Consider the following 14,925-nt stretch of genomic DNA (forward strand, 5'->3'; position numbering starts at 1 on the left):
CTCTGTATCTTTATAATAGCCATATGAGATATTCTTATACGTATATGTTTTACTATTTTTATTCATAGTCTTACTGATATGATATATCACAAAAAGGAAGACTTGTAAGCGTGACTTAATGCCAATCGTTCCTTGAAACAGTGTTCCTCCCATTGCTCTTCAAAGCCTGTGGTGGAACTAGGAACTGGACTGCCCGCTAAACAAAATTAAAGTCAGTTGATAAATTTGAGTTTTACTGGAAATGGCAGAGTTTATTTGATAGTATTTCATCTCAGATACTGCGAGGTAGTTTGCCAAGACAAATGGCTACTGTGGACATATAGTGGGCATAAATGAAGACTTTGAGAGTTTAGTGGGTTGCTGCTAATTGCTGGCTCAGAACAGCAGGATTGTCAGGATTCTCAGACTCCCTTTCTCTTCACCACTCCCTGTGCCTCCGCGTCCATCCCTAACCACATCCCTCCTCCATTCCCCTCGTGTGTCCTGAATGTTGTCCAACCGGCGAGGCTGTCTGTCTGCATTGCGCCCTGACTTTTGGTAGGAACAGCCGTTGCCTGTTTGTATTCAAAAATTTCTTGCCCACTCTGTTTGTTGGTGTCCGCCACCCCTTCCGCCCGTGACAATGTCATTCAATCAAACACCCGGGTGGCTTTAGGACCCAGTGAGAGACACCTAGGGGGCGCGGCAAAATTTTTAATCTGACCACAGAACCTGTTGCTTATTCTTGCTTCCTCTAAGACAGTTTGCAGAGTTCCCTCACAACAGTTCTCCTATGTGATAGTTTGCAGTAGAGAAGTGCTCGGTGTAGCAGCAACAGAGGTGCCGTAGCCCTGAGCCCGAGTCTTCGAGACCCTACTCCATGACCCGTGGGTGAGGACCTTTGTGTCCTGACATGCATGTGAGAGGTGCCCTATCCCAGGCAGTGTACAGCCAGCCATGGAGCAGCAGGCCCGGATACTGAGGAGGGTCCTGGTCCAGCTGGAGAGACAGGAGGCTGTAGAAGAGGCGGCTCAGAATGGCATTGCTGCGGAGTTTGCCGTAAGTCAAGACTTGTGTTCCCTTTGTAGAAGTGCTGTTGTGAGGAGTACTGTAGATGAAGCCTCCACACGGCAGACGTATTTTTCCACTGACTTTCATCATCACATTCAGCAATCATGTCTTAACTGCTATGTTGTTTATACCGGCTGAATTGACGGTAAGCACAATGAGAATGAAAATTCCAAATTTTCACAGAAGAAATCATGTATCAGGGAAGTAACACTCTGCACTTGTATTAACAGCTCCAACGCCACATCTGTGCTTCCTCTTTGTACTAATCCTTGTCGTTAAAGGCGTATGACGCGGAAGAAAAACATTACAACACCTGACACCTAACAAAGACATTTGCTATTTGTTCATTTACCATTTATCAGTCTCGCGTACATATAACAATGCATGTACATTCACAAGCACGTGTATTCGCACAAAAGATTCTGCCTCCGAAGTCTTGAGCGCCAGGGTGACACTAAATTTGGGCTGCTGCCATGGTGATGAGTGACATGCCAGTGCCTGAGGACAGCTCATGCTGCTGTCATGCTGCTAACACCCCGACCACTACAGAGGAAGGGGTCTCTTGCATCACTTCCTTTAGGAACAAAAAGTAGTCTGTGGTGTTAGCGGCGCAGAGGGTCTGAACAGCTTCTAACACACTGTTTGGAACTGTGAGAAATGGCCTCTGAACAAAAAGACCAGTGTCTCAACAAATCCTGTAAGCATGGACGCGCCATGAGTGTTAGTGTCAAACCTTCCGCATGAAAATCCTTTTAGTTTGTGAGTCAGCTCGCCAGTTTCTAGTAGAGTTAGTCACCGATTCTGGTCACTACGGGTTGAATCACGCACAAACTGACCAAGTCGCATGTGCAATTGGTCACGTGATTTGCCTGCCATTTGCCCCCTCTTTTCCCCCCGACTCTCCTGCGAATAAGTAAAGAGTTTTCAGTTTCTATATGGACGCAGCAATCCAGAGATGTACTCAGAGGCTTCACCGTAGAACCTGATAAGTAATAACCAAATTTCTATATTGACTTCTAAATTCTACTGGCAGCCAATGGAACTCACAGACCAACCATTGCACTGTGAAAAATACTGCAAAAATGCCAAAAAAACAGTTTTGATAATACAAATGTGCCACGCTCATCATGGATTTGTGTCATAGCAGTAATGTGATGATAAAAGCAGTTGAGTTGTCTATGACCCGAAAGCATTCACATCTATAAAGAAAGTTTATTTTTTCAATAACAAATATTCATTTACGGTTATGCCCCGAATAAACTCTAAGCAGATATGCTGAACCTGATATTACTTTGATACCTCTTGCCTAATTTTATGAATTATTGTGAAACTGTGTTCCACTAATTAGAAACTGGGTAAACCTAATCTAGGTATGTTTACACTCCACTATATCACTGCATATATGGCCTCAACATAAGTCAAGATACTCCTTTAGAGAAACACTTTTCTTCCACTTGCACCTGTCAAGTTTTTGTCAATGGGCAGTACATCATATTTATATTTTTCTGTAGAATTCAACATTGTGATAGTGTGGAACAGACTTAGAATTACCATGAAGTTGAAACTTATCCTCTCACACAGTCTCAGCAAGAACAAACTTTAACCATAATGAGAGTAGTAGGGCACCCACCACACACACACACACGCTCTAAAAGCAACTTTATTTGTGCAACTTTATTTAGACTTTGTCTCAAAAGCTTGTTCCTTTGTGTAGTGTATAGCGAGAAAAAAGTCATCTAACATGAAGTGGCTTCAGTGAATCATGACTGAAGTGCTGTTGAATGCATTGTGGCTGGGTTCAGTTTCCTTCATGTTTTTCAGAGGTTGAAAAGCCAGTCAACCAAGTACCGAACTGACAAGACCTACTCGGCCAAGACAGCAGAAAAGCAGGAAAACATAAAGAAGAACCGATACAAGGACATTGTTCCCTGTAAGCTTTGCTCAAGGCAGATTTGTGAACTATGTGGATTCATTTATATTTCTGCTTAAGTTTATAAATATAATTCTGCATCAGGGCAGACAAGATGGAGAAGATATAACTAAGAAACTATGGCTTTTTGATTTACATATATTCACACCTCTGCCACATTAGTGCTGACAATGAACGAAAGAATCATGGGTTCCCAGTATTATGGCTTTCATTACTTTTAGATGCATTAAGACATTAACAGTAGGATGCAAATACTATCCTTAAATTCATTTTATGTACACGATAACCTGAAATTATGAAAAGTGGTATCCATGACCTAAACATTTTATAAACAACATGTTCTACTAGGTTAGTAATAATGTGGTACAGGTGTGACTTATTAAGTTGAGAGATCATATATTGAATTTATTTTTTACATTTTATAATATTTATCACTGGACAATAGGGAATATGTCCAACTAATATCAAGAAAATATCACAAGTACTAACTCAGTCTATTCTATTTACATTTCTACTTTTTGCTATTCTTATTTATTCTTTGTTTTGCCAACAGGTTGTGAAAAAGTACAGCACATTAAATGATTCCTGAGTCGTGTGACATTCATTATATCTGCATATCTCTCCTTTTAGTTGACCACAGCAGAGTAAAACTCACTCTCACCACAGCTAAAAATGACACGGACTACATCAACGCCAATTTCATCAAGGTAAATTAACAGCGTCCGTGCACTGAGAACTTTTTCCAAATCTATATAAATTGCATGGGCATTGTATGCACTAATATGTCTTGTGTAAATGTTACTACAACTTCTTGATGATATGCTGTGTTTCGTCCACAGGGAGTGTCGGGTTCAAGGGCCTACATTGCTACTCAGGGTCCTCTGCCCCACACAGTACTGGACTTCTTGAGGATGCTTTGGGAATACGACATAAAGGTACAGTATGACCCGGCTGTCGTCTGTGTCCATACCAGGATGTTTTTAACACAGTCGTGTTGCTCTCAAAACAGCAGTTGGCATGACTCAGTGGTAAAAGGGATCAGACGAGCTCCTACTTTGGCAACATAAACTGACCCTTTGAACTCCCACCCTCAGTTAAAGATGTGTTCATGTTATATTTTGGTACATTACATCTCTTATTGTCTTGTTTAACTCTAGGTCGTAGTGATGGCTTGTCGAGAGTTTGAGATGGGCAAGGTAAAATGATAACAATGAACACAGTTCTTTGTTCTGTGGTTTCATTGTGTTCCCCTGTTAATCATCAGTACCTTTGCATTTTGTGTGTGCATTTGCCTTCAGCTTGATGTGGTTTTATAAACCACTGCACTAGGACACTGCACGTTTCGGTTGGATATGTAGGTTTAATGCACTTCTGTTGGTATTCATGTCAGTTTAGAATTGTGTGAAACGAAAATGTCAAAAACAGTCTGATTTCTTTCCTTTTTCTTTTTGTAGAAAAAGTGTGAGTGCTACTGGCCACAGACACAAGAGCAGCCATTTGCTTGTGAGCCCTTTACAGTTTACTGTGTACGTATTTTTATTCTCTAAGTTGCACTTCCTACTCTGAGGACTTCCTACAACTGAACCATAACATGTGCTGATATCATTTTTTCCCATTAGCCTCACATAACATCTGTGTCATACAACACTTGGTTATTCTATTATTAATACAGTACCAAAGAAATTCACATTATCTACCTTTTTAAACATCAAGAATAAGTACTCAGCTTAAAGATGCACTGCTGGCTTTTTTTTTTCTTTACAGGATTCTGAGGAAAATAAAGGAGATTATTTAACAAGGATGTTAAAGTTGACTTATCACAATGTAAGTATTGTTTATACCCTGACTGAGAGAATAACTGTCAAAGTAATTCTCCTGAGAAAAGCAAAAGATTACCAGCTAATGTGTTTCAGCTGCCACAGAGACTAGAGGCCAATCTCAAAACGAATTTGGTCACTGTGTATTTGACGTTATCGTGACAGGATCTGCTAATGTCTACTATAATCATTTTAATTGTGTAAATCTTCAGCTTTTACAATGACATACAGAATCTAAAAGTGTGGTAAAAGTGTTTGCCTTGAACTGAAATGTGCTCTGAAAAGAGGCTTAGGTTGTAATTGTCTACAATACCTACATTTTTTCCAGTCTAGTCGAACTTTGAAACAGCTGCACTATGTCAACTGGCCAGATCACGGTGTACCAGACTCCATCCCCCCCATTCTGGAAATGTTGCATGAGATGCGTTCCTATCAGCCCCATGATGACATCCCTATCTGCATCCACTGCAGGTCAGACAGACATCCTTGTAGAATTTGAAGGTGCTCTTTGGGGCTCTTATAAAAAAAACTTTCTAACTTGTAATTTTCAACTTTTTTATCTACAGTACATTCATATTTACATGCCGGCAGTCTTCTCTCCTCATTACTTTCATTAGTGTATTGCTTGTGCTTCCTTGCAAATTAAACACCACTAACTGTTGATTGTTCATAAACAATAGTAATAGTAGCCCACTCTTAAAAACCTTGCTGCACTGGGAACCTTTAATTCTAAAACTTATTTCTCTCTGAGAAAAACAATCTTGATCTCTGTATTACGAAAAATTCCAGACCTATTTCAGATATGTTTTTCATCAGCAAAATCATCGTAAAAGCAGTGTGTAAACAATTAAATAGCTTCCATAGAGATGAAAAAATCAAATATCACTCAGGCTTCTGAAATGGTCATGGCAAAGAGGTAACGGTCTTAAATAACCTCAGAGTTAGTGTTTATGTGAGTAATGCTTCTGTCCTGGTCCTCTATGATTTAATACAATTGATCCACTAATAGTGCTACTACTACTACTAGATAGATAAATTAAAACTGCTTGAATTGCTGGAGAGGCTCTTGACTGGTTCCACACTCGTTTAACTGGGAGACAGTTTTGTGTCAGTATTGGTAAATATGTTTAAAATACTCATCACATTCTGTATGGTGTACCACATGGCTCCGTGCTTGGTCCACTCCTGTTCTCACTGTACATGCTTCCACTTGGTATAAAGGTGAAATTTCATAGCTATGCGGATGACACACAATTGTGTTTATCAGTAGCACCTGACAACCCCAACAGTCTAAACTGTTTAACAGGTTGCTTAAAGAGTATTGGATAACTAATAATTATTTCAAATTACACGAGGAATGAATTACACAAAGAATTTTCAATCAGAGGCAAAAAGCTTGAAGGCTCTGTACATTGTGACTTAAATCTAAGAAAGCAGACTGACAGATTTATTTCCACCTCAGAAATGTAGCAAAAGTCAGACCATATCTTGCTCTTTACTAACCAAGAAATCAGCAAACAGACTTGTGCCTTTACAAAGTTGTTCAGCTGCCAGAGTACATCACACCCATTTTAGCATCTTTACACTGGTTAAAATGGTATTTCATTACTAGTTTACAAGACTCTGAATTTTTTAGCATGTTCATACTTTGTCAACTCTCTCTCCCTCTATACTCGTAGCTGCTGCCTTAGGTCATCAGACACTAAAGCATTAAATGTGCCAACAGTTTAGTCAAGGAAGTGGTAGTCTCTTGTCACCTCACTTATTTCACTGAAATATTTTACTTTCTTTATTGTATTTTAAATTGTTTTTTTTTTTTTTTTTTTTACAACCTTTTAATCCATTAAAATATTTTAAACATTTTTAATACAATTTTTTTGTATAGAGATTTGAGCTGCATCTTATATATTAAAGGCACCGTACAAATAAAGTTTATCTTTACTATTATTATAATAACCGGATTATTGAAGGGCTTGTTTTGTTACAGTATTAGATGATGAACTGTAACAAAGGATGAAATGTCTCCTCTGTTTTACTGTGTGAAAACATTAAGGTAAGTAGTGATCGCACTGAAGAATCACATTTGTGGTTTTGATTGAGAAGTTACTATGGGAACGTATTGCCTGTGGGCAGCGTGTATATGTCACCTGGTTTAGGCTTTAGGGGCAAGGCACCTCTCTCTCTCTTGAGACCGGAAACGTGCGTAGGCGGTAAACCAACGACCCACCAAGTGTTAATATATGTATTTTCTCTCAGTTTTTCCAGCACTCGTACTATGGCTGATTTAAAACTCACATTTAACCTTCTACTGAAAGTTAGACACACTTTCAGCCAAAAGTAGACTTGAATCAGTCCACACACGGAACAGCAAATGTGTGGTCTGTCCTCGGTTAGTCAGGTGGGGTTTGGGGCTGGAGGGAGCATTTCTTTCTGTGAATGAGTGCAAAACAGTGCTATTAGATTGTTTTGTTCGTTTTTTTTTTTTTTTGCTATTAGATTTTTGGGTGTGCACAAATACGCACCAAGTCGGCTATAGAGGAAGGGGATATTGAATGGAAAATATGAGAGGTACGCTGGAAGATAAGTGTAGCTGAAATTGTCGACTTGAAAGGAAGAAAGGAGGAAGAATACCATCTTGATTATATTGCAAATAGCTTCATTTTGTTTTTTTTATTGTCTCTTTTATTGGTAACTACGCAACACTTTGTTTAGTAGGAACAGAAACTCATTTTACAAATGTGGATGATGGACAAAGAGTGAATTGGCTGTTAGCATATCTAACAAATTAGTCAGGTACTTGGAAAGCTGCACATAAATATGTTACCTGGAAGTATATCGAAGTAAATATAAAGTAGCTGATGTTTTTCTTTTTTCTCTTTTATGTTACTTACCTAAAGATACATGCTATTCTTTTTGATGACTAACTATACTGAAAATAAAATAGCTGAGCACTGTAGAAAAATGTGATATGAAAGCATGCCTCACCGTGACATGCCCACACCTTTTCGAGTAATGGAATGTTGAGTCAGTGGCAGATCCAACCTACATACTGTACCAGCCAGTCACCTCACTTCTGATGGAGTTCACCGCTGCAAAACCGCACTCAAAGATTTTTACAGCAAAAAAAAAAAAAAAGCGTTCCTGTACACTTACCGAAAAAAGGACATGGTATCACAAACCTCTCATATCCCAGGCTGTAAAACAGTTCAGAACCACTGCTAAATACGGCCTCAAGAACGACCGTACAGTTGAAGCAACTTCTGTCCGACACAGGGTCGATTAAAAACTCAACATTGTAAGTTTTAAGATCGTGTTACTGTAACCACCGCTTGTGGTTTATTGATGACATTATACAATACTGATACAACTATATGGAGGACAATCGGGCGATATTATGAAAGAGCAAATTCAAATTTCTTGAAATGTCTTGAATGACAGCCTGGGAAAACCCCATACTGTCAGGTTCTGAGTTAAAGCCTTGAACATGTTTTATTTTATTTCATTTTATTTCTTATATGATCTCAGAATTTCAAAGAATTCCCCTGAGGTGAGCTGTGCTTTTTTTTTAGCCGGGTAAATTAGAAAATGGCTTTTAACATTTCTTTGAACCTGCGTAGAGTATTGGAAGGATGCGGCGTGGGCTATGCAGTACAATGATTTCCAGGAAATCAAGACAATGACACTGTGTCTAATGTTTGCTAATATTATCATGTCTGATACCTAATTCAACGCGTCTATAACTAATAATTATTTGATGCATCCTGTTGAAATGTCCTTCCTGCTGGAGATTAGCTGAGTGGTTAAACTGGGACTTTTTGCTGCTTGTAGCGCTGGCTGCGGTAGAACAGGAGCCCTTTGTGCCATTGATTATACTTGGAACCTCCTGAAGAAACAGGTGAGATATTCCCAACCTGGCACTTTCTGCACATTGTACATGCTACAGTGAAAGATCCCCGCCGCATTGTGCTGTTTGTGTGCTTGTTTTTAGAGGATCGCACCAGATTTCAATGTCTATGACTTGGTTCAAAACATGAGAACCCAGAGGCCCTCTGTGGTTCAAACTAAGGTAGGTTTTTTTTTTTTTTGTTTGTTTTTTTTTTTAAACAGAGCATCACATGTAACAAATTTTCCAACAAGCAGAACTGCATTTCAGGCAATTCATGCCAGTTGCTTCCCTCTATCAAAGGCCTTTTGATGATTTGTGTTTCGTGCGTCATGCCCCAGGGCCATGTCACCTAACAGAGCAGGTTTTTGTTGCTTAACCTCAGGAACAATATGAGCTGGTGTACAGAACCGTCAAGATACTGTTTCAGAGATATTTGCAGCTCACGGAGGAACAGACCCAGAGAAATGAGGTGAGCAACCAGTAATACTATTAACCCTAACAACACCAACTGACAAGTAAGACAGTCACAAGCAGTAGAGCAGAAACAACAGCTGTAGCAGATTTTCTTGTGGTTTTGTAATATTAACATAGAATGCAGTTACATTGGTAAATCAGCATATTCCAGATTGGGTGATTCAAAACTGAACAACGAGGGTTTTGTCAATAAAGCTACTGCTTCACTTGAAGAAAAACCCACCTGTCGGGCCCTCTTTATTTACATCCTGTGTAATACTGCACACACTTTCAATGATAATATGAATCAGGCACAATGCATATATGCGTAGCATTAATGCACGTGCATTAATTTCCTTCATTTATCAAGAGCTGTTGTGACTCACACTCAACACTTTTAAACTGGCCAGGTGACAATGGTCCCTTCTGCGATCACGCCTGACACCGAATGCGAGCTACTGGATCAGAGTGAGGAGTTGGATTCGCAGCCACAATTCCAGCACCTGCTGGATGAGGAGAGGGGTGTTTTACCGCAGCACCACAGACCCTTGTCCTCCACTTCAGAAAACCTCATTGCCTTGAGAGCCAAAGACAAACAGACGGATCGGCAACAATGGCACCCACTCGAGGCCTTTCCTGACACTGCGGTCACCAGCCGAGACCTGCGGGAGGGACCCGGGACCTCACCCAAACTGGTGCACACAACCCAGAGAGCCCCTGCCGTAGAGGAGAGTATACAGGAAAGTCAAGACGTACCATCACTGAGCCCGCCAGCTACACCAGCTGTGGTAGAAGCCGTTTGTCTGATGGTGGAGGACCCCTACTTTGACACTCCTATGAACTCCCCTTCATCAGAGGAGGTATCCATGGACTCTACTGAAGACACCAAACAATGGACAGTTTTCCCTGTCTTCAGCACACCCTCATTGTTGCTGAAAGACCAGACACCAGAGCCTACCTCTACTGTCTCAGGTAAAAGGTCACATTTGTGCATGTGTTAGTCTCCAAGACAAACAGCGCAGACAACAGAGTGGCAGAATTCTACTTTGCGGATATGTGTATTCATCGATGTGCATTTTGTAGATACCGTTGAAGCTCCTACGGATGAGGAGACACCTCCTCCGCTACCTGAACGGACCCCTGAATCCTATGTACTGGCTGTGGACACAGGTTGGTGTTCTCAGTGTAAAAGTCTACAATATAGCTTCTGTAAGGCTTACACTAAGCTTACTCCTCTCTACTAGGTTTATTACATACATTCCTTTTTCATAGTTTTTAATCAACTACTGATGGAATCACATATGGATCACCTTGTTAATCTTGCTATGTGCTAATATATCCTTGAGTGTTCCAACATATTATGGTTTTGCCTTTTAGAGCAATCTGATCCCTGTGAAAGGTTATCGGTTTTCATTCCATCTAATGCTGCTGCTGAGTCTGTCAGGGAGTTGGGAGGTAAGACAATGTCTGAAACGCGCTCACCCATGCTTTTCTTTTAGTTCGACGTGTCTGAAGATGACATGATTTTTCAGTGTACTTTAATGTCCGCAATTACTTTTTGTTGGAGTAAGTTGGAGCAATTCTTTGATGTTGAAATGCTGACAACGATGAGTTGAACGTTGAAGAAAATATCCAGAATCAACTTTGATACTTATTTCCATATTCCCAGGCAGCCCTCCTTCACCTGTCCCCCCACTCCCAGAGAGAACCCCAGAATCATTTGAGCTGGATATTGATCAAGGTGACCCAATTTTATCATAAATCCATCAGACAAAAAAAAACAAAAACAAAAAAAACAAGCTGTAGCTTTTACTCAAATGTGTAACTAAGGAATGTATTATTCTTGCTTGCCATTCAGCTCCCACGAAGCAGAACCTGGAGGTCACGTCAGCAGCGAAACTGAACAGAATTGGAATGTCTTCGGAATGGTCCGGCAACTCAGAGCCAGCTGCCGGTGCATCTCAGAATGAGACGAAACCTTGGGTGAGAAGTAAGGTGAGAATAATGGCTCTTCACCGGCTGCCATGCAGGGTATAAAGGATGAATTGAGCGGTGGATTACGTATATTAGATGTATTATTTGTGCACATAATGAAGTCAGAAACTGGGGACAAAACACCTCTGGTCAACTGAGCATGTGGACGATACTGTGAATGTCTAACCCATACCATAAAGTGGAAATTATTTGGTATCAGCATACTGTAATATCGGAGCGCTAGAGCGCTGAAAATAGCACGGCAGTTATGTAACAGCAAAATACTTCTCTTTCTTGTAGAGTCTGAAAGCAAAGATGACCTTCACGGGTAAGATTTTTAGAATAACACAATGTTCAGGACTTGTATGTGTATGTGTCTCTAATAATTAAGCCAGCTGACAATTTGATAAATGTAATTGTATGCAATTATGTGATGAGGAATTTAAATTTAATCTTGTAACATTGATGACATCACCAAGTTACGTGCCTGTTTAACCAATTAAGAGGGTCTCACAGATATCAAAATTACCTGCCATTTCTTATTAAATGACTACATGTGTGTGATCATTTCAATGCTCTGGTATTTTCTTGCGATGGTTCTAGTGCCACTAACACATCTTGATCCTGCGCCAAACACAACCTCAAACCTCCATCCCGTCTATCAGCCTCTGGACCCACCGATTCCTCCGCTGCTCTCTCCATGTAAGTTGAGCCGGCTGAGTGATGCAATTATGATCTAACTATTGATCTTTGCTTTGAGATTATCCTCGGGGGGGAGGACATTCACAAACATCTCCATGTCAATTCCAAGAGAATGTGTATGTGTATATATGTATATGCAAAACAATGACATACACATGCACAAAAACATGAGGTGAAATAAAGGTTTCTTGATAAGAAATTAAAAGTTGCTGGTGATTTGATTTTATCTGACTGTGCAGCCGAAGACAGCCCGACTCCTCCCCTTCCTGACAGAACCCCAGAGTCCTTCATCCTCAAAGCAGAAGAGAGTGAGTGTATCATCATCCTCGTGGCGACAGAGACGCGCGATGTGGCTTGTGCAGCTGCGCTTGTTGTCTAAGCGAAGCGCTGTCTCATTTGCCCCTGCTATTTTCCAACAGCTCGTGAGACAACTGCCCTCCAGCCGCAGCCCTCGGGAACAACACAGCCCTCACCAAGGGCAGGCCTGTCGTCTGAGTGGAATGGCAACTCTCAGGCCAAGAAATTCCTTGATGTTGTCATGAGCAGAAGCAAGGTAATGGCGATCAAATAGGTCAAAACCTGAGGATTAGAGCATGTTATCTGGAAAACAGATTTCTTGTACCCCCCTCACTGATACATTTATATTTGTTAGGATATTAACGCTTTTGCTTTCAAATATTCCCCCCTAGTCTGTTCGAGCTAATAGTTCAACACAAGGTAAGCTACTTTTGCATGAAGGCTCCTTCCTCTTCTGCTTTCACTTTTCTTGACCTGGAAGTTAAAGGATGAGGATAGCAATATTCTGTGTTTCTCTTGCCGCCGCAAGTCCCATGAAAAGACCAAAACGAACAGCAAGCTAGTCCATCTATCAATATTTTCCGACTTCCCCAGCCTGTCTGTGGCGCTGAGCCCCAGGCCCCTTTCTTCCAAGTGTAGATGTAAATCTTTAAAAATGAGTCATGAGTATATATTTCCATTTACCAAAAAAAAGTTAAATCATTTCTGGGCACTGTTTTTTGTTTTTTTTAAATCAAATTTTGTGCCAATAGGACTAAACTGTGTATTTGTTGGGGCCTATTTTCAGTTGCAGAGTATTTACATTAGTAGGACACGTAGGTGGGCTTGACTCAAAATAAACCACAGATCCAGTGTTGAAGGAAACTAGCACCTGGGGTTACTGATGTGTTTTTGATCGTTTTTGGACAACAACGGAGGTCTACGGCAGAAAACGCTTGTTAGTATCACTTAATTACTGGTTTTGGTCTTTTCATTGATTTTTTGCTAGTCCTTTATTGCTGGCTGCAAACCACCAGTTTATCACTTTTGTGCAGCATGCAGGTTAAAATGAATTTTGTGGACTTGTGCCTATCTACACCACAGGGAGGCATCCTTTGCCAAAGCAAGGGACAGAAGTTTGACTGATAAAATGCCAGGTTTGTCGTTGATGAATCTAGATGACCGTGTCTGCACTCGGGGTAGTTTATCATTGTGTTTCCACCGCAGAGCCCCTCGCTGCAGCTCAGCAGCTCGCCCCACCTCCTGTGGTCATGGATGGAGCAGGAAGTGGTGAGTTGCGTCAGACATTTAAAGGCGCTGCACATTACACAATAGCCTCTCTCACACGTTATTATTAATAGATAGTAGTAATAGATAACAATAGATAATAGTCATGAATAGACACATGAATACTTGGCTTATTAACATTCAACCACATAAATCATACATATAAGGCCCTGGTGATTCCTAATAAGACTTGATAATACAGGTAATGATTCTTTCTCACAAACCCTGGGTGTGACAGGCACACTGAGTTACAAAAGGGTAACTATCAGGGCAATTTCAAGCACAACACGTCATTTCACTTTCAATCTCTCGCTGTGTTCACCGGCACAAGTGGGACAGCACGATGTGACCCGCAGGCCCTCCCTGAACGCTGAGCCATCTGGAAACAAATCGGACAAAAGCAACGAGAAGGGGATGTCCAGAACAAAGGTAACACAAGAGCTACCCACAAGTAGTCCATAGCTATGGAAAATTTGAAAGGGCAGCCAGCTAAATCTGTGCTTTTTGTCTCCTTCGTCCAGAGTCTGAAGTTTTTTAGACACAAACAAAAAAGTAAGTAATGCTAATTTAAAGTTTAGCTCAATAAATGCACTGATGTCCATGAGGAAACTAGGACTAACATGTCTAAAAACTATATTCCCAGCTAAAACTGGCCCTCCACCACCTCTCAATCAACCTGGAACACCACCTCCAACATATGGTGCCTCATCTTCAGTGTTCAAATTTGGTACACTCACGTCTACTTCATTTTGACATTTGCATATTTGGTCTACTTCAACACATACAATTTTTAATGACACCATCTTCATTATCCGCAGGATTTGGGAACCGTTTTGGAAAGCCAAAGGGCCCTAGGAGTTACCCAGAGACTTGGATTTGAGGCGGCCGTCCCCCTCTCGCTCTAAGCATCAAAGGTGGAGCTGTTCTAATGATGATCCTGATACGTCACTAAATCACTAAAGGACCGGGACATTTAGAAGTTCAAGTATCCCTTGAAGATTCCATACAGTGTACATGAAAAGCACCGAAAGCCAGTTCTCTGGCTTGCACAGCCTCAGCGGAGAACAAACAGGCAGCTCCCATGCCTTTTGTACTATATATGAACTAAAGCTACTTTTAACTATTGACCAGTGCCTCTCTGAACAACAGGTACAGCCACTTGGACCAATGGCATGAACACTTAATTAAAAACTCAGGAGTGTTACTCAATAAAATAATTTGCAATCTGCTGTGACACATTTTACACTTGTGCAGGGTAATGCTGTTAAACTTGGTGTATGACAAATGTATTTAGCTGTGTGTGCGTGTGTGTGTGTGTGTGTGTGTGTGTGTGTGTGTGTGTGTGTGTGTGTGTGTGTGTGTGTGTGTGTGTGTTTTTGGGCTTTTGGCACGAAATAAGAAAACGGTTACAACATTGCATCTAGTTCATCAGCACGTCACTTTTTCTGTTATAGAAACAACACACTTAATATCGTTCAGAGTACCATGAGTGTAATTTAGTTTGGTATTGAAATGATTTTAAAAGCATCAGCTTTCAAAAGTATCATAAA

At 40.7% G+C, this 14,925-nt stretch overlaps 1 protein-coding gene across 2 annotated transcripts in view; it reads left to right on the forward strand.

The window, feature by feature from the left end:
* The window catches only part of ptpn22 (protein tyrosine phosphatase non-receptor type 22), a 21,715-nt gene extending 6,999 nt beyond the window's left edge, over positions 1-14,716 (forward strand). For both annotated transcript variants that reach the window (XM_040153096.1, XM_040153097.1), the window contains exons 2-27: positions 782-1,038; positions 2,872-2,980; positions 3,611-3,687; positions 3,820-3,915; positions 4,138-4,176; positions 4,435-4,506; positions 4,745-4,804; positions 5,126-5,268; positions 8,626-8,692; positions 8,786-8,863; positions 9,066-9,152; positions 9,547-10,108; positions 10,220-10,306; positions 10,514-10,591; positions 10,806-10,877; positions 10,995-11,131; positions 11,411-11,438; positions 11,714-11,812; positions 12,052-12,120; positions 12,232-12,365; positions 12,502-12,529; positions 13,316-13,378; positions 13,707-13,804; positions 13,897-13,927; positions 14,019-14,102; positions 14,194-14,716. In XM_040153096.1, the coding sequence (XP_040009030.1) occupies positions 937-1,038; positions 2,872-2,980; positions 3,611-3,687; positions 3,820-3,915; positions 4,138-4,176; positions 4,435-4,506; positions 4,745-4,804; positions 5,126-5,268; positions 8,626-8,692; positions 8,786-8,863; positions 9,066-9,152; positions 9,547-10,108; positions 10,220-10,306; positions 10,514-10,591; positions 10,806-10,877; positions 10,995-11,131; positions 11,411-11,438; positions 11,714-11,812; positions 12,052-12,120; positions 12,232-12,365; positions 12,502-12,529; positions 13,316-13,378; positions 13,707-13,804; positions 13,897-13,927; positions 14,019-14,102; positions 14,194-14,255 (2,562 nt within the window). In that variant the 5' untranslated portion in view covers positions 782-936 and the 3' untranslated portion in view covers positions 14,256-14,716. The remainder of the gene's footprint in view (positions 1-781; positions 1,039-2,871; positions 2,981-3,610; positions 3,688-3,819; positions 3,916-4,137; positions 4,177-4,434; positions 4,507-4,744; positions 4,805-5,125; positions 5,269-8,625; positions 8,693-8,785; positions 8,864-9,065; positions 9,153-9,546; positions 10,109-10,219; positions 10,307-10,513; positions 10,592-10,805; positions 10,878-10,994; positions 11,132-11,410; positions 11,439-11,713; positions 11,813-12,051; positions 12,121-12,231; positions 12,366-12,501; positions 12,530-13,315; positions 13,379-13,706; positions 13,805-13,896; positions 13,928-14,018; positions 14,103-14,193) is intronic.
* Positions 14,717-14,925: the final 209 nt, after the last annotated feature.

This window comes from Xiphias gladius, chromosome 18 (genome assembly GCF_016859285.1).
Source record: "Xiphias gladius isolate SHS-SW01 ecotype Sanya breed wild chromosome 18, ASM1685928v1, whole genome shotgun sequence".
Taxonomy (NCBI): Eukaryota; Metazoa; Chordata; class Actinopteri; order Istiophoriformes; family Xiphiidae; genus Xiphias; species Xiphias gladius.